The sequence below is a fragment of the Canis lupus genome, chromosome X, assembly GCF_011100685.1.
Source record: "Canis lupus familiaris isolate Mischka breed German Shepherd chromosome X, alternate assembly UU_Cfam_GSD_1.0, whole genome shotgun sequence".
Taxonomy (NCBI): domain Eukaryota; kingdom Metazoa; phylum Chordata; class Mammalia; order Carnivora; family Canidae; genus Canis; species Canis lupus.
The window spans coordinates 6,716,321-6,734,944 of NC_049260.1; the positions used below are offsets into that span (position 1 = coordinate 6,716,321).

Consider the following 18,624-nt stretch of genomic DNA (forward strand, 5'->3'; position numbering starts at 1 on the left):
CCTGTTCTGGACATTTCTTACAGAGGGATCCATACAACACATGGCCTGTGTCTGGCTTCTTTTACCCAGCACAGTGACTTCAAGGTCCATCCACATTGTAGCATGTGTTGTACTCCGTTCTTTTTTTAATGGTTGTATAATAGGCCATTGAATCGGTAGACCATGTTCTATTTATCACTCGTCAGTTGATAATCCTTAGTTGTTTCCACCGTTTGGCTAAGGTGAGTAATGCCAGTATGGACATTGATTTGTGTGGACATACGTTTTTGTTTCTCTTGGGTATACACCTAGATGTAGAATTGCTGGGTCATATGGAAACTCAGTATTTAACTGTTTTGAGAAATGGCTGCAGTGTTTTCCAAAGCAGTGCTTATGAATATAGTAACAGAAGTTAGGAAATAATGTAGCTGTCAATAGTAGGAGAGTGCTTGGGTGCGTTGTATTAATCCCCTTAGCAAACTGTTGGTAAAAATGCAAGCTCTTTATTCCTAGCTCAGATACTAGGGGTCAAAGGCAATTGAAATGGAATAATTGTTCTCAAGGAGCTAATCTATGATTGTCCTTCTTCAATTGACTTATTTCACTCAGCATAATCCCCTCCAGTTCCATCCACGTTGAAGCAAATGGTGGGCATTCGTCCTAATGGTTGAGTCATATTCCATTGTATATATAGACCACATCTTTATCCATTCATCTGTCGAAGGACACTGAGTCTCCTTCCACAGTTTGGCTATTGGGGACATTGCTGCTATGAACATTGGGGTGCAGGTGTCCCGGCATTTCACTACATCAGTATTAAAATGGTTTTATAACAGTTCTCAATTAAGAAGTGATGTGGGCTTAGTAGTGCTGTAAGGTTAGGTTTCCCACCTCTATCTGTTGATAAAATGAGATCATAGACGTGAACGTGCTCAGAATGCACCTGTGCTTGGGCATTTTTCTCTTAAGCTTACGTGTGACCCTGAAATGGCAGAGATGCGCCCAGGACTCCATATATCTTAAAGCAGCATTGTTTTTATCGTGGTTTGGTTCCATTCGGGACTTGAATCATTCATGTTGCCCTACTGTTACTTGCTTGACTTGGAACACACCACCATCATGCCACTCGTGGCCTGCAAAGGAATCGTGCCACAGACATTGGCGTTGTGGAATGGGACAGTAGGCTCATCCTGAGATGAGATGCTGTGCATTTTCGAGTGCGTTGTATTTGGCGGGCTGTCTGCGGTGCAGTTTATTACCTTCTGTATATTTCTGTTTTGATATTGACTCTGACGTCTTAAAAACATGTGTGAAATGAAGACGAATTACAGTATGTGCCATTCTGATGGTGTTTATCGGTTTCTAAATGTTACTGGGAGAGACAGAGCCTTGTTGTCTAACCAGTTTGGGGAAATAACATGTTCAGAATTCATACTGGTCATGTGAGGTTTGGCCGTGGTTGTGGTATCTCGCTTTCCTGGGGCCAGGGACCTGAACAGAAGATGTGGGAGGATTGAGTTAGTGAAATTGAGGTTATCGGATTCCCATGCATACCAGTCAGTGTGCATTTATAGAGACAGCCTAGGAGATAGCTGCCCAGACTCAGACAATTATAAGGTGTGGCCTATTTTATACAACAGCTGTCTTGTCAATCAGTGTGATCATGGGATATGGGGGAGGGGGAGGTTCTCCCTAAAGAAACCCATCTGGAAACCCTTTATCTGTCTATGTCAAGCCAAGGTTTCCTTAGTCACATTTACTTCAAGGAGAGAGATCTGTAGACAGTGTGCTTTTGTTTTTCTCCAGAAAACAAAAAGGACCCTTTGCAAATTTCTGACTGTTACAGTATAAGGAACACGGCCAGTGTTTAGTAGGTATGTCCTTGTATTCTTACCAGGCCTGTTGGGCTTTTTGCATTTGGTCGGTGGTTAACGTTTACCTCCTTAACCAATGACCTCTGGTAGGTGAAACCTACCGATACCTTTTAGATAGATTTCAGCTGTGATGTATGGCGACAGCTGAGGTGGGGGGCATTTGTAAGGGAATGAGACCAAAATATAGGTGTTCTATCGTGGAGGTTCCAGTGTCATCACCTCATTAAACATACTGCTTGGAAGAAAATGCTCGTTTTACCTCTTTTGTAACTGTCCATATCTATTTTCACTCTTTAAAGTTGCACGTTGAGATAGGAACGCTTTTAACTGCAAGTGTACTGATATTGTTGCTGATTAGTATTTAGGCAAAGCTGGTGAATTCATTTCCCGACTAAATAGTTGGAGCAAAAGCAGTTAGATGAGATAATATCTAATTCTAGAGTTGATTCAGCAAACTTTAATGAAATTGACCTTTCAAATTTGCTTTCATCATTTTATTTTGCAGGATAACAAAGCCATTGACTTTTGCCGATTGCGTTGGGGATGAACTTCCTTTAGGATGGGAGACCGTATACGATAAACAAATTGGAATTTATTACATGGACCACATAAATAGTAAGTAGACTGCCACATTTGAGTTATTATACTTGAATGACTTTTCATGTTGATCTCAAAGATGCCAAGAACTCATTTTGTAGAGCTGAAACAATCGTTACCACCCACTGCGGTGGTAAGCTGGATTTCATAAATGTCACCTGAAGTTTTAGTTTGTTGAGTTCTTCAAAACATGAGGCAGTTGGGTAGCTCCCTTGCTGTGTGTTGCTCAGGACTGCATGGAATATGTTTAACGGAGGGTTTTATTTTATTTTTTATTTTTTATATTTTTTAAAAATTTTATTTATTTATTCATGAGAGACACACACACACACACGCAGAGGCAGAGACACAGGCAGAGGGAGAAGCAGGCTCCATGCAGGGAGCCTGACGTGGGACTCGATCCCGGGTCTCCAGGATCACACCCTGGGCTGAAGGCGGCGCTAAACCACTGAGCGCTCCGGGCTGCCCCTAACAGAGGGTTTTAATGTCTAATAAAAGGAATAAATTTCCCAGGCAGTCTGGAAATAGAAATACCTTTCATAGTGAGAAGGTTGTTTATTGCAAAGTGGAGCTTACAGGTTCTTGGAACAATAAACGCCCAAGCGATGACCTTAACTTCATTTTGTCTTACACGTTGAATTTTAACTTCCATATACCAAACCTTTCTGAGCTTTGTGAAGGGAGAAAACTGTGTAAAGACTACGGCTAAAATAACAGTGCGTGCTTGAGCAGGCCAAGGCATCGGTTAGAGCCGCGAGCGCCTCTCGACCAGGGCTGGTTTTGCTTCCCGGGACCAGTGGGCAGTGTCCAGAGGCATCTTCGTTGTCACGGGCGGAAGGGTGCTCCTGGCACCTAGTGAGCGGGCCCAGGGTGCTGCCGACCCTCGCACCCGGCTCATGGCTCTGCTCCGGGGGCTCGACGGCCGCTCCCGCTGCCCCAGCGGGGGACCCACTCCTCCGATGGCATCCTGGCTTCCCCGGTGTCTCTGCGGGGCATTACCTTGCGCCCCTGGGGACACGAAGTGCGGCCCCCCTCAGCGTGTGTTCCGTCCGCGTGATTAAGTGAGGGGGAGGCAGGGAGGGCCCGAGGTGGTGGGTGATCGGCGCCCTCGCCTTGCTCCGCCCGCTGACCCCTCGGTGTGGCCCCCGCCCCCGGGCTGGCGTCTCTACCTGGCACTTCCTGGCCAGCCTCGAGTCGGTTCGGAACCTGGACGGCGAGGCTGCCGTTCTCGGCCTGGGGCGGCAGAGTTGCTGGCAGCGCAGGGGGCCTCGCGCCTGCCGAGCCCGGGGTGTGAGTGGCGGAGGGCTTCCGGGAACCGCACCACCCCGGCAGAGCGCGGTGCGTGGTGAGGCTGCAGCTGAGGCGGCCCTCCCGGGAGCCCCGGCCCACCTGGTGCCCCAGGACTGGGCGTGTTCCAGAGGTCTTGCTGTCCCACCTTGCCTTCCCGGCTGGTGAGGCTGCTCCCGCAGGTGAGGGGCTGCTCCCACAGGTGAGGATGCTCCCGCAGGTGGGGGCTGCTCCCGCAGGTGGGGGCTGCTCCCTCAGGTGAAGATGCTCCCGCAGGTGAGGGCCGCTCCCACAGTTGGGGGCCTACTCCCACAGGTGAAGCTGCCCCTGCAGGTGAGGGCCACTCCCACAGTGAGGGTTGCTGCAGTCTGGGCCTGGGCACCTGTGCACCAGGGCTTCCCTGAGCCCAGGTGGTATTACTGAATGGCAGAGGCATCTGTCTTACACAACCTTTCTGGAAAGTCTGCCTGCCACTGAGGTCCTGGACCCGTTCTGGCTCGCCCCTTGTAAACCCAGCTTCCTCATCCCTCCATGCCCCCTTCTGTGGGAACCGTGGGTGCTCCTTGCTCACTTGTTCACTGTCACAGGGAGTGTTCTAGAGCACCTCTCTGTGCTAGTCACTCGGGGCTCTGGGAACTCAAGGAAGTGAGACCCAGTGTCTACCCTCAAGGATTCTACATGATACTAGATGTGGCCATGAACCCAAAAACTGAGTAATCCCCAAGGACTTTCTTCCAGCCACTGTGAGTATAAGTGGGATGACTCAGCGCTGCGGGTGATGAAGACATCAGAGAACCCAACTTTTTTTTTCTTTCAGGAATAAGAAAGGTGATTATTGTTGCATAATTTGTACATGGGGGCCAAACACTGCATTCCAGAAAACTTGCTCCCAAGAACCCAAGTCTTCATAGCACAGCTTTAAAACTCTTTAAAGGCACAGAACCTGAGGAGTCAGGTACTAAATTGGAAATGTGCAGGTTGTTGGTCTGGTGTGAGGGACCAGAGGGTCCCTGGGTTGACCACCTTCGAGGCTCCCAAGAGCCTCAGGTGCACTGTACAGAGTGCAGCCAGTGCCTGCGGGCTGTGGTGGGCTCTGTGCTGCATAGACAGCAGCGACTCCGGCGGCTTACAGCCGTGAGTCTGCCCCGCCCTAGGCCTCCCAAATGTGAACTTCGGGCTAGCTCAGGACCCTGATTTTTGTTGTTTTATTTGGTTTCTTATTTCCTGGTGTGAGCTTTTGGGGCCTGGAGGGGCTTTCCAGTAGGGGCCTGGGGTGGCGTTGTTGGGGGGTAGGGGATGTTGGCGAAAGGTGGTTTCAAGGGAGAACTTCCTTGAGACATCCTAGCAGGCGTGTGTGTGTGTGTCTTTGGTAAAGTAAACATGACATAACATTTACTTTTTCCAATCATTTTGAGATGAAATCCACAGAACATGAAATTAACCATTTTAAAGCGCAGAGGTCAGTGGTATTTGGTGTGTTCTGTGTTGTACAAGCCACCACCTCTGTCTAGTTCCAGAACATTTCTTCACCCCGCAGTCAAACCTGGAGCCCATTAGCAGTCACTCCCCATTCCTCCTCCAGGCTCCCAGCCCCTGGCCACCATGAAACGTCCTTTCTCTCTCTGGATTGCCTCTCCTGGACATTTCATGTAGACGGAATTGTACCCTACGTGGCCTGTTGTATCCGATTCCTTTCACTCAGTATGACGTGTGTGAGGTTCATCCGTATTGTGGCGTGAAGCAGCACCTCATTCCTGTTATGGCGGGATGACCTTCCATTGCACAGAGACACCGTGTTTTATTCATTTATCAGTTGCTGGAATTAAGGTTGTTTCCACCTTTTGGCTGTTGTTACAGTGCTGGCCAAGCACACTTAATTAAATTAATTAACTTATTTATTAAGATGTAATTGGTTTTATTAAACAGTTTGGAAATTAAGTGGCATCCCATCTAGCAAATAGAGGGGAGCTCCCCAGGCACATTTTAAAAGAATTACCTTGCACACTTTATTTACTTTTATTTTTTCAAAATTTTATTTCAATTCTAGGTAGGTAACATACAGCGAATTGGAGATTTACTTAAAATTTGGGTTGGGGGAATGTTGCCAGCACTTCTCTTGTCGGAGCTCGCTCTTATTTTGTTTTGGCTGCCAGCAGCCTGCATGTGTTTACCAATATGTCATTGGTAAAACAGCCACCATCGCCTGGGGTCTCTGAGTTGGGAACAGAGACATGGCTTTGTGTTTTTTACTTTGTTGAGGCAACAACACTTGTGTTGAAATCTCCGTTAGGAGATCTGCTGCAGTGAAGGAGGCTAGCCTTTTCCGAGTCTGGGTGACTTGCCCCATTTGCTCATTCTGTATCCTCAGAGCCCGGATCAACTTTCAGGACCTTGGTCTTCTGCCTGTGGAGCACACGGCCCCCTCCGTCCTCATCAATGAGCCTGCAGTCGCCAGTTAGCGATGGCTTCTGGCTTTCGGGTGAAGGGAAGGTCCGGAGGATAGAACGCTGGCTGAGGCCGTGTGCCTGCCTGCCTTTGAGGAGCCTGGAGTTTGGTGGGGGCAGATTGGGGGGGCTGGGGACAGAAGCGTGGCAGCACTTGCGTGCCCAGTGGTAAGAACTGCAGTCTTGCCCATTGCAGAGAGGTGGGTGTGCTTGGGGTAGGGGGCAGAGGAGGCTTCAGAAAGGAGGGGCTTTCACAGAGGGACTTGGAAGATGGTCGGGTTTCCTGGTGGGCAGAAAATGACAGAAGTAGCGGTGCTTGGGAAAAAATTGATCCTGTGTAGGGTGTCTGTGGGGGGAAAGGACAGAAACCAGAAACGGAGCTGGTGAGTGAGTTTCGGGACTCCTGATCACGGGGAGGATACTGCTATAAAAGATACTCATGTGCTAAAGAGTCGCAAGCAGAGTTAGGAAGGTGTCTCTGGTGAGTGCACTGAGTGTGGCCTTTGCTGGGATGAGACAGGAAGCCTGCGTGGTTTTGGAGGGGAGTCATGGGGATCTGAGCGAACTTAGGGGAGAGGGAATGAAGGGTATGTCACCAGTCATTATTAATTCTAGGGGCAGGAATCCCCAGTTCTTGATGACCAGTGGATGATTCTGGGTGAGGGAGACGAGCAAGCTTTGTCTGAGGAGGAGTCCCAGGGTGGCCAAGTGGATAGATCCAGGTGCTGCTGCTCACTTCTAGAGGGGAGGCAGGAGGAGAAGCGGGTGATTGTAGGGTCACTGTTCTGGTTCCGGTTCTGGTAGTAAAAGGGCGCTGTGTAGAATGAGATCTGCTTTGGATGACTGACTCAAAATTTCTCTGGGCCCGTCCAGGTAGAGATGCGTCTAGGAGGCAGTTGGAAGAAAAGTGGGAGCCCAGGAGAGAGGCTGGAGCCAGAGGGAGGCATGAGCCTCCCTCGTAGAGTGAGAAAGCCGGAATGGAAAAGGAGGGAATGTATAGGTGGCAGGAGATGAGGAAGCCGGCAGAGAACTCAGAAGGGCTGCAGCTCCGGGGCCGAGGCAAGGGGAAGGGGGCAAGCTGCATCAGAGGGGCGTCCGGGGCCAAAGAAGCCAGCGAGAAGGTTGGAGGTAGCCGTTAGTTTGACTGTGACAAGGGGCGCCTGCGGGCTCAGTGGGTGAAGCGTCTGCCTTTAGCTCAGGTCATGGTCCTGGGATCGAGCCCCACGTCGGGCTCTCCGCTCAGCGGGGGCTGGCTTCGCCCTCTGCCTCTGCCGTTCCCCCTGCATGTGCGCGCTCTCTCTCTCTCTCTCTCTCTCTCTCACATAAAATCTTCAGAAGGTTTGCCTGTGATAAGCCCTCTGGTTTCATCTCCGCCAGTGTTTATTCACAGTAAAAAATTGTGTGGTACCGTCTTCACCCCTCCCACCCCCAGCCCACCATTGCATATCCATAGTTTTTTTCTCACCTCAGCCATGGACACGTGAACAAAAGGTGTTCCACGCGTGGGGAAGCTTCGTTCCGTAGATGCTTCCGGCCCACGCGTCCCGGCAATTCACTGATTTTCGGGTCACTACCTGCCCGACGGCCGGTCACCCTGAAGACGTTACCGTTAAGGCACTTACGTTCTTGGCCTTTCACTTTCAGAGCTTACCCAGCTCGAGGACCCCAGGGAGCAGTGGCGGCGCGAGCAGGAGCGGATGCTCAAGGAGTACCTGGTTGTGGCCCAGGAGGCCCTCAACGCCAAGAAGGAGATCTACCAGGTCAAGCAGCAGCGGTTCGAGCTGGCTCAGGAGGAGTACCAGCAGCTGCACAAGATGTGCGAGGACGACAGCCGCTCCCACGCCAGCTGTGAGTTGCCGCCTCTCCGCTAGGCCGCCTGCGGACGCTGGGCTCGAGTCGGGCGCCATGGCCTCCCTGTGTCTCCCCACACGCGCATTGATTGTGGGACCGTGGAGCCCGCGAAAGCAAGGGCCCCTGCCCTCCGGACCTTACGTTCGTGGGCCAGGGAGGACATAAACACGCACGTTTCAGGTAGCCACACAAAACCACCCCATGTCCTAGTCAGTCTGGAAAAGGGCTCCACCCCGAGATCTCTGCCGCGAACGGTGCTCGTCAGGGGTGATCCTTGGGAAGGCCGCACGGCAGTTTCATTGATCCCGTGTGGAAGGATTCAGGAGCCATCCCCCGTGTCGAGCACCTGTCTCCTTGTAGAATCCTTTCTGGAGCAATCCACTGACTGTGGAGGGACTCCGTGGGAGCCAGAGGGCCGGCCCAGTGAGCTGGGTGCATGCTGATGTTGTCAGAGGGAGTCCCTCTTAGTTGTAGAGGCTGCTGGATGTGAGCCCCCGTTTCATGAGTGCTCAGCAGATGCTCAGCTATTGAAGGAACCGCGTCCAGTCTCAGAAAGCAAAGTGTTCTCTTCCGGACACACTCAGTTACTGCTTGAGCCTGTCCCCTCACAACAGAGTGGTCCCACTTAACAGCCCCCCACAGGTGCACATGGCCGTGATGGCGCTGGGTGCCAGTGAGCTTGCAAAGAAGCTATGAAGGTGCCACTGCTTGGTTTTGTGTTACAACAACCTAAGTCTAGTTGGGACATGGAGAGACTTACCTGTGACATGAGTGCCACGTTGCCAGGTATTTGGCTCTGGTGACACCATTTTGAACGTTAAAGATGTGGGCAGAGCTTTATTCTGTGTTGCAAGGCAAACGGACTTAAGGCCGAGGGGCCATCGGCCTTTCTTACTGCCCCTGCTGTTGAGGGTGAAATCGCCTTACAAGCTGTGGGGAGGACCGAGGTGGGGCATCCCCTCTGGAACAGGAATTTAAGAGGCAAGGTCAGGCCCCGGGTATAATGGTATGCTGTTTCCAGGTCGTCTTATCTCTTGTTCTTCAAATATTGATATCGACTAGATTGATTTAGTCTCTGTTTTTTGTTTAAACTGTCCGTCAGAATGCAGTGGTCAGCTCGGTGCTAATTTTTAGAGGCTGGTTTCTTATCTCCAGAGTTTCTTTTCTCATGTTGTCTTTCTCTGATTTTGGTTATCAGGCCTCACAGAATGAATTGGGAAGTGTTCCCTTCTCCTCTCTTTTCAGAAAGAGTTTGTGTGGGATTGGTATTTGATAGAACTTGAGAGAATTCACCAGAAAAGCTATCTGGACCTTGAGCTCCTTGTGGGAATGTTTGTAACTATAAATTCAGTATCTTTAGTAGATATGCTTTTCAGATGTTTTGTTTCTTCTTGAATCAATTTTGTTATTTTTGTGTTTCAAAGAATTTGTTTCATCTCCTCCAAAAGTCAGTAAATTTTTTTTTAAAATCAAGAGTTCGATAGTAAATACTTTAGGCTTTGTGGACCATATGGTCTCAGTTGCAACTACCCAACCCTGTCTTTATAGTCCAAAAGCAGCCAGAGACAATACATAAACCAATGTGTGTGGCTTGTTCTGATAAAAGTGTAAACACAGGTAAGAGGCTTGATTTGGCCAGCAGGGAACTTGCCGACTGCTGTTCCAAGTTGTCAGGTTATAAAGTTGTTTGTAGAATTCCCTTACCATTTAAAAAAAATATCCAGACACTCTGAGGTGATGTCCTGTCTTTCATTCCTGCTATTAATAATTCCCATCTTATTTTTTTTCTTAATCAGCGTAGCTAGACTTTTATTGATTGTATTTATCTATTACAGTCAATTGGCTTTGGGTTTTTTTTCCCTTCTCCTGTTGTCTGTTTTTATTTGATCAATTTCTCCTCTTTATTATTTTCTTCCTTCTTAGTTTGGTTTTACCCTCTTCTTCCTTTTCTAGCTTGTCTAAGCTAGAAACTTAGTAGAAAGTAGATCTAATAGAAACTTAGATCAATGGTTTCTGAGCTTTCTTACTTTGCCACATAACCTCTAAAGGCATGACTTCTTCATTACGTGCCGTTTTAACTACATGCCACAAACGTTGGTATTTTTTCAGCCAATTCAAAATGGTTTCTCATGTCTTTTGTAGTTTCTTTTTTGACCCATGGGTTCTTTTAAGTAATTTTTTTTACTTTTAAAAAATACGTATTATAAATTTAAAGTCAGTTAACTAATATATGATGTATTATTGATTTCAGAGGTAGAGGTCAGTGATTCATCAGTCTCATATCACACCCAGGGCTCATTCCATTACGTGCCCTCCTTAGTGCCCGTCATCATCCAGTTACCCCGTCCCCCCACCGCCCCCCTCCAGCCAACCTCAGTTTTTTGGACTCTCTTATGGTTTATCTCCCTCTTTAATTTTGTCATTTGATTTTTCCCTCTCTTCCTCTATGATCCTCTGTTTTGTTTCTTAAATTCTAGATATGAGTGAGATCATATGATAATTTTCTTTCTCTGATTGACTTATTTCCCTTAGCATAAAACCCTCTAGTTTCATCCATGTCATTGCAAATGGCAATATTTCAATTTTTAAAAAAAAAATTGTACTTATTCATGAGAGACATACAGAGAGAGGCAGAGACATAGGCAGAGGGAGAAGCAGTCTCCCTGTGAGGAGCCCCATGTGGGACTCGATCCCAGGACCCCAGAATCATTGCCCAAGCCGAAGGCAGACTCTCAACCACTGAGCCATCCAGGCACCCCAAGATTTTAATTTTTTGATGCCTGAGTAGTATTCCATTGTGTGTGTGTATGTGTGTGTGTGTGTGTATCTATATATCTATATCTATATATATCACATCTTCTTTATCAGTTCATCTGTTGATGGACATCTGGGCTCTTTCCATAGTTTGGCTCATGGGTTATTGGGACTTTTTCAACATGTCATGTTGATTTCGAATTTAATTCCATTGTGGTCAGAAAGTACATTATATAAGATTTCAGTCTTTGGGAATCTATCGAGGTGACTTATGGCCCAGCAACTGGTCTCTCTTAGTGACCTCAGAGGATTAGAAGCCCATGGACTTTGTACCTCGAGGTCGCACCTAGCTGCAGCAGTAGCTTATAACTGTTTTTCAGAGCATATGGGTAGCGATTTTGAGCCTTTTAGAAAGTTAGGATAGAAGCTAGGTTAAACCATATGAAATTGTTAATTTTGTAGCTTAAAAAGGGCTGAACGTTGGCAATTTCATCTGATTCAGTGTGACAGAATGTTTCTTCCCACTCACCTTTATTTATTTTTATTTTTTTTTTAAGATTTTATTTATTCATGAGAGATACAGAGAGACAGAGACACAGGCAGAGGGAGAAGTAGGCTCCATGCAGGGAGCCTGATGTAGGACTCGATCCCGGGACTCCAGGATCACACCCTGGGCCGAAGGCAGGCACTGAACTGCTGAGCCACCCAGGGATCCCCCCCACCACCTTTAGGGACTTTATCTGTCCCGTGATTGGGTTTGGTTAGGTCTCCAAAGGCTCTCCAGTTGGTTTTTGTAAGGATGGAATGGGAGAAAGACATGTCAGAAAATTTTGGTAGGAAGATTCTTGCCAGTGATTGAAACAAAAAAATTGCCTTGAGGGAAGATGTTTCTTACACATGACCTACTACTAGTACTGCTGAGACTTGAGTTGCAGTGCAGGTGGGGGTCGGGACCTGAGCCCTTGCTGATGCAGGGACAGGAGGACCCTCGAGCATCCCATTGGATTCCACACCAGCCCTGAGGGAAGTGAGGGAGGAGGAGTCCCTGGGCAGAGCTGAGCCTGCAGATGGAGAACACCGAGAGCTTGTAGCCCTTTAATGCTGGGATATCCCTCAGCATCAGATTTTTTATTTCCAGGGGCTTTTCTCTCCCCTGACATTGGGGCAAGTAGGGAATTGCACTCACTTATATTCCTTCCTGTGCTCCATAGAATTTAATGAAAACTCAAGATGCTGTCCTGAGCAGTGCATGGGGAAACCTGTAGTAGAGGAAGCAGATGACTCTGGAGTGTTCACTTGAGATTCTGACAAGCTCATCAGAATCCCAACCTGCTAGAAGTCTGTGTAGACGCAGTCTCTGCAACCACTCGTGTATGTGGCCTTAGGGGCCAGATTGGGCCCATCTATTTTCACAGAGGGCTGGAAATACCGGTGGATTTTGCCGGGGCCTATGGGCTCATCTGGGAAAAGACTCTGAATGGAATCTAGGCCTTGATCCAAGTGCTTTACCAGGTTGCTGCTGTCCCTGGGGTTTTGACCGAGCTCTTTCAGCTTGCCATTTAACCTGAACTACCAATTATGATGAGGAAAACTCTGTTGGATAATTCAAAGGAATCCTCTCTGGCCACATGGGTCTCACACAGCCCAGATTGCTGTCAGAGCTAGTCTCTACAGTAGGCAGGTGTCTCCTGGTACTGGGAACAGAATAACATTCAGGACTTATTTCCCATTACTTCCCTCATCGGCAATGACTTGAAGCGAAAGGAGCCAGTATTCAGTGGGCTAGTGTTATGATCTCTGCATTGTCAGGATTGCAACATTCTGAGGTACACGAAGCTGTCTTTGTTGTGCATGTGAGTAACGATATTGGGAAGGCTAACTTACATACCCAGTAAAGGGCTTGAACCGAGATCTGTTTGTGTGTGTGACCTTCCGTGCTTTGTACTGTTTCTAGACATGGAAGAGGCAGCACAAAAGAGCCAATTGTGTTTTTGAAACACCTTGCCCTCTCTGGTGGTTCAAGTTATCTGGAAATAAAGACCGATTGTAAATTGACAAGTTATTTGGCAGTTTTGCAACACTAACAGGGGCAAGCAGACGGTAGAGCACCATCTACTCCTTGGCCTTCTTGTGGCCCATGGTAGGATCGCCAAACTATTCAGTAAGTTTCCAACACATACTTATTTAGCACCTGGTGTTGGTATATACTAAGTGTTGGGGGACAATTTGTCCCTAATGGCCAACTGTAGGGAAAGATAAGGCAACGATAGTGAACAGAGGAATGAACTAAAATAGCCATTTTTAATATTGGAGCAGAAGGGTACAGGGGAGGCTGGGAGGAAGGGGTATGCATTTCTCCCATCCCCTTGACAGATTTCACCCTGAGTTATGGAAATCACCAGAATAAAACTCCATTCACTGGAGAGAAAAGATTTTGTGTCAATATTGGGCCATCTGGAATCTAAGAATATCCAAGCCTTGACCATTTTTTATCCTTGAGCAAAGTAAATTCAGATGCTGGCTGGATTTTAGCATACATGTCCCCAAAACTCAGAACCCTACTCCACTTTATTTCTGGGGGCTGCCTGGTCCCCAGTCCTGTTTTCTGCTCTTGCAGAGCAGGGGTTGGAGCTGCTTGGCAGCGGACGCGCGCTCTGACACGCACCCACTCCTCCTCTGCAGCTCTGTTTTGTAGTTTACTCCTATTTCTTCATGTATCGTGTTGTGTTGTATTGCTGGCAAGGGAGTTTATTAAAATATTTGTAGTGAAGGAATTGATTGCAGCATTCTGGATAGCTACAAACATTGAAAACAGAAAGTACTACCTGAGAATTGGAGACCTTTGTGTTTCTTGACCTGGGGAGTTACATTTGTATTTGCTTTGCATTATTAACTCACTGTTTTGCACACTTTTCTTCATGTGCGTTATCCTCCACCACAAAGTAGAAAGAAAAACCAGGAGGAACTGCAGTAAATTGTCAACGTCGCTCATATCTAGAGGTGGAGAGAGGAAGGCCTTTTTCTGTTTTTAAATTTATTTTAAAGTTTGTCTCAAATTCCATGCATTTATTTTATACAGTGAGCATAATTCTCTCTGGGTGAAGAATGAATTGGTTCCTCATCTAGAAGAAGATGCCCTACCTTCTTCATTGTAGTGTATCCTTCCCTTTGCCTTTTCCACTGAATATGTTTGTTATGTCAGAAGTATTTATTCTGGAGCTAAGTGTTCAGTCTTCCTGAGAAAATTTAGCTTCTTGATGCATTCAGATGAAGTATATGACCATTGCGGGATCTTTTGGAAGGGGTTCTTGCATGGGGTAAATTATAGTCTAAACCACAGTCAGTGGGCAGCCCCAGTGGCACAGCGGTTTAGCGCCGCCTGCAGCCCGGGGCGTGATCCTGGAGACCCGGGATCGACTCCCATGTCAGGCTCCCTGCATGGAGCCTGCTTCTCCCTCTGCCTGCGTCTCTGCTTCTCTCTCTCTCTGTGTGTTTCTCGTGAATAAATAAATAAAATATTAAAAAAAAAACCACAGTCCGCAAATTATGTATGGCCTCTGGGCTGAATCTTGTCCACTCTGGCTGTTTATAAATAAAGTATTAGTGGAACACAGCCACATCCACTCACTTAACCAATTGTCTGTAGTAGCTACCACGGCAGAGTTGAGGATTTGAGAGAGACTATATGGCCCACAAAGCCAAAAGTATTTACTGTCTGGCCCTTTGCAGAAAAAGTTTCCCAACTCCTGGTCTACATCAGTAGTTCTGAACCCTGGCTGCAGGGTATAGTCTCCTGAGGGGCTTTTAAAAACTGCTGCCTGGGCTCCACTCCCAGAGATTTTGATCTAGCTGGCTATGGGTGGGGTCAGACTTTTTTTTTTTTTTTTTTTTGTAAAGCTCCCCAGATGATTCCCAGAGGTGAGCATCCACTAGTCTAGATTGACTTGTGATGGTCTCTTCCAGCAGCAGGAATATGACTTTGAAAAAGAAAAAAAAAAAAAAAAAAGAAAAAGAAAAAAAAAAAGGAATATGACTTTGTTATCCTGGCTCCTAGAAACTACCAGAAGTCTGCACCAAAAGTATCTTTGGGTGGTTGAGAGAGTTGGTCTACTCTCCCGTGAGAAAGTGCTGACCCACCCTGAATTCCTGGGTTAGGTGGTGGTGAAGCTTGACCTTATCAGTTATCAGTTTTGCCAACATTCTTTCTGAGGCTTTAAGCCCGTCCCACAAAGACTGTCTTCCATTGGTTATCCACTGTAGAGGGTTTCTCCTCTACTATCTCGCTTAGGATAATGGCCACGGTCCATCCATTCAACCTTTTGTTTTCCTTCATGCAAGCGTGTTGGAGCTGGCAGGAGAAAAATGGATCACGCAGCATTTTTCACAGGTATTAGTTGGCAAGACTCAATCTTGAAGGTGATTGCAGGGCATGCATGTCTGTTGAGAGATAATCTCCCAGTCTGTCCTGGAGAACATTTCTGAGAGATTCTTATTTTGAATTTGGTGGCATCTTGTCTTACTTCTGTAGGTCACCTCTGAGTGGGCTTGATTTTTTTTTCCCTTCTTTTGCTTATGGTGGCTTTAAAAACAAATGTCATGCCCTCCTCCATTGGCCTGGGTTATTTACATGCGTGCTTTTGTCGCTGCTCTGGTAATTAGTACCTGTCAGCATGGGAACTGTCGGGGCTTGCCATCCTTTCTGCCAGAATTCTCTTGGCTTCCTTGAGCAACTCCCTGTAGTGCTGTTGCCTGGAGGTGCACACCTGGTCCTCAGGACCAGTCTGCCCAGAGGAAGTCTTTGGAGAAGGACTTCTGGTCTTTTAAAGCGTGTTATCCCCCTGGGGCGATCTCAGGTTCTCACAGCACAGAGGAGGCCGGTGTGGAATGGAGAAACAGGGAGATAGAGGTGATCTCAGGTTCTCACAGCACAGAGGAGGCCGGTGAGGAATGGAGAAAAAGGGAGATAGAGGCGGACATGCATGTTTTCCCCTTTCAAGACCCCAGAAAATCGAAATCCAGAATAAGTACTGGGGTCTGCAGCATCTTGAGTGCTAAAAACACAGGTCATGGTCACCTATCGGACAGTTGGCACCAGGGAGCCAGAGGTCCATTCCTTCTCCTGATGGAAAAGCTGATCTGATTAAAGAATCTTGGGCTGTAGGCCCACAGGAGCCCAAGTTTCAGACAGAAAGTCCCTTTTTGACTGATGTAGATCAAGTCACTACAAACTTAGTCTTTGTCATGTGGGGATAAGTAATCATCTCTTCAAAGATGTTTTATTTTATTTTAGGGAGAGAGAGCACGAGTGAGCACGGGGGTGGTAGGGGAGAGAGTCAGAGGGAGAGAGAGACAGAGTCCCAAACATGGGGCTTCATCCCACGATCCGAGATCACGACCTGAGCCAAAATCAAGAGTTGAATGCCCAACCGATTGAGTCACTCAGATGCCCCACTCTCACAAAGATTTTATGAGAATAGGTGAAATTAAAGGTAGAAGGCACCTTCTAATAGCAAGGTACAATAGTTTACATTTCTGTGGTCCAGTTAGATCATAACCTTGTTCTCAGATCCCCCATAGTGCTACCATATGCCTGCATGGACTCCTTAAGCTGTTTAATAGCTGTGCCCACTCAAGTCTTCAAGAGAGAAGAAAGCTTTAGAGGTGAAAGTCTGGCATTTATCATAAACCTTGAGATCGGAGATGTGTCTTAACAGAAGATAAGGAAGATAATTCTTTTTTTTTTTTTTTTTAGATTTTATTTATTCATGAGAGACACACAGAGAGAGGCAGAGGGGGAAGCAGGCTCCCTGAAGGGAGCTCAATGTGGGACTCGATCTCGGGACCCTGGGATCCCACCCTGAGCCAAAGGCAGACGCTCAGCCGCTGAACCACCCAGGCTTCCCAACAATTCTTTTTTTAAATGTTGTGAAATGTGTGCTGTGAAAAATGGAGTTTGGAGTCCAGAGGTATTCCTTGGACTCTGGAAACGGGTTACATGAGACTTACTGGTAGATGTAAGGAACTAAGAACTATATGAGTTGAATTATATTATTCAAAGTTATGCCGGTGTTCACAACTCTCCTTAGGGTTTGAAGATAAGTGTGCTCGCTGTTTTAGGTAATCGAGTTGCCTGTTCCCTCCTCCCACTCTTGGAATCTTAACATTGTAGGGACTGTAGCAAAGCTGACATGAATGCTATCTACATAAGCCAAACCTATTCCATCATTTAGGACGGTCTCAGCTGTAAGTAACAGAAAAGACTAACTCCCGTGGACCTGGACAAAGGACACCTATTGTCACGCGACAGAGTCCGCCTGTCGTGGGGTGACTCGGCGGCTTGTTGACGCTACGGTTTCTCAGGCTCCCCCTCCAGGGCTAGGTACACACCGAGTCTCCCGGGGCACAGGTGCATACCTGACAAGCTCGAGGTCCCGCTAGTTAGGAAGGAGAGAGAACTGGGGGACAGGTTGCTGTGTGTTTGTCCAGCTGCATCCTGTTATTTCAAGTCTCTTTGCTGATTTTCCCTATGAAATTGCACAGGAATTTTGTGGCAACGATTTCAGGCCAGGGTGTGACTGCTGTTTAACATCGCAGTTACCTCCCCTGGACTTTGGTGATGGGGTTACTTTCTACCCCAAAAGGGAACAATCCCAGGTGGTAACTGTTGGCATTGTCTTCCTCAAATGCCAGGTGACGAGTTGACACACGTGGAAGTGAGGAGTCAGCAAGCCCGAGGCTCATGGGCTTATTATCTGGGTCCATGTGGAAATCCCTTCAGCTCAGATCTGGGAAACTTCTAAGTCCCTGGAGTTTAATGTGGAGATTTTATATAAATGATTTCTGACTTTTTAAAAAAGATTTTATTTGTTTATTTATAAGAGACAGAGAGAGGCAGAGACACAGGCAGAGGGAGAAGCAGGCTCCCCGCGGGGAGCCTGATGTGGGGACTCGATCCCAGGACCCTAGGATCACTACCTGAGCCAAAGGCAGACGCTCAGCCACTGAGCTACCCACGTGTCCCTGATTTTTTTTTTAAAGATTACTTATTTTTCATGAGAGACACAGAGAGAGGCAGAGACACAGGGAGAGGGAGAAACAGGCTCCCCATGCGGGACTCGATCCCAGGATCTCGGGATCAGGACCTGAGCTGCAGGCAGACACTCAACTGCTGAGCCACCCAGGCATCCTGGTGTCCCTGATTTTTGATTCTTAAGGGCTTTGTATAAGGTGTCACTCTAGTGCTGATCTTCCATGAAGCCAAAGAGCCAGTCAAGGTGGAAGTTTCTAGGGTTTGGAAATAGATATTCTTTATCTAAGAAAGAATTCTATTTTAAAAATGTTTTACTCCCTGTCTTTGAGATATTACGATTTTTAAAAAAGATTTTATTTATTTATTCATGAGAGACAGAGAGAAGCAGAGACACAGGCAGAGGGAGAAGCAGGCTCCCTGCGGGGGTGCCCGATGTGGGACTTGATCCCAGGACCCCGGGATCACACCCTGGGCCGAAGGGAGGCGCTCAACCACTGAGCCACCCAGGCGTCCCGAGATATTATGATTCTAAATATAAGAGCATTTAAGATAAAGTTGGCAAATGCTTATTAGCTCGTCCGGATAATTATTTCTGGTAGATTCTAATGGTTTGAATTTCTGACTGATAAGGACTTCAGTGGTAAGTATTTTATAGAACTGTTTTTTAAAGAGCTGCCCTCCGAACTGCTCAGATTAACTTCGGGTGTAGTTCTGGTTGGGGCTGTTGAACAATCTTGCTGCGTAAGCCGCTTGATGACTTGGAGCCATCCTTCTCTGATACAAAGTCAGGAAAGGCTTTTGCACTAGC

At 47.3% G+C, this 18,624-nt stretch overlaps 1 protein-coding gene across 2 annotated transcripts in view; it reads left to right on the forward strand.

The window, feature by feature from the left end:
- Positions 1-18,624, forward strand: part of WWC3 (WWC family member 3) — a 119,915-nt gene that overhangs the window by 37,193 nt on the left and 64,098 nt on the right. Inside the window, exons 2-3 of one of the 2 annotated variants that reach the window (XM_038586798.1) lie at positions 2,359-2,468; positions 7,826-8,029. In XM_038586798.1, coding sequence (XP_038442726.1) covers positions 2,453-2,468; positions 7,826-8,029 — 220 coding nt within the window. In that variant the 5' untranslated portion in view covers positions 2,359-2,452. Of the gene's footprint in view, positions 1-2,358; positions 2,469-7,825; positions 8,030-14,918; positions 15,174-18,624 lie in introns of those variants that run through there. The other variant, XM_038586799.1, reaches the window with a different exon arrangement.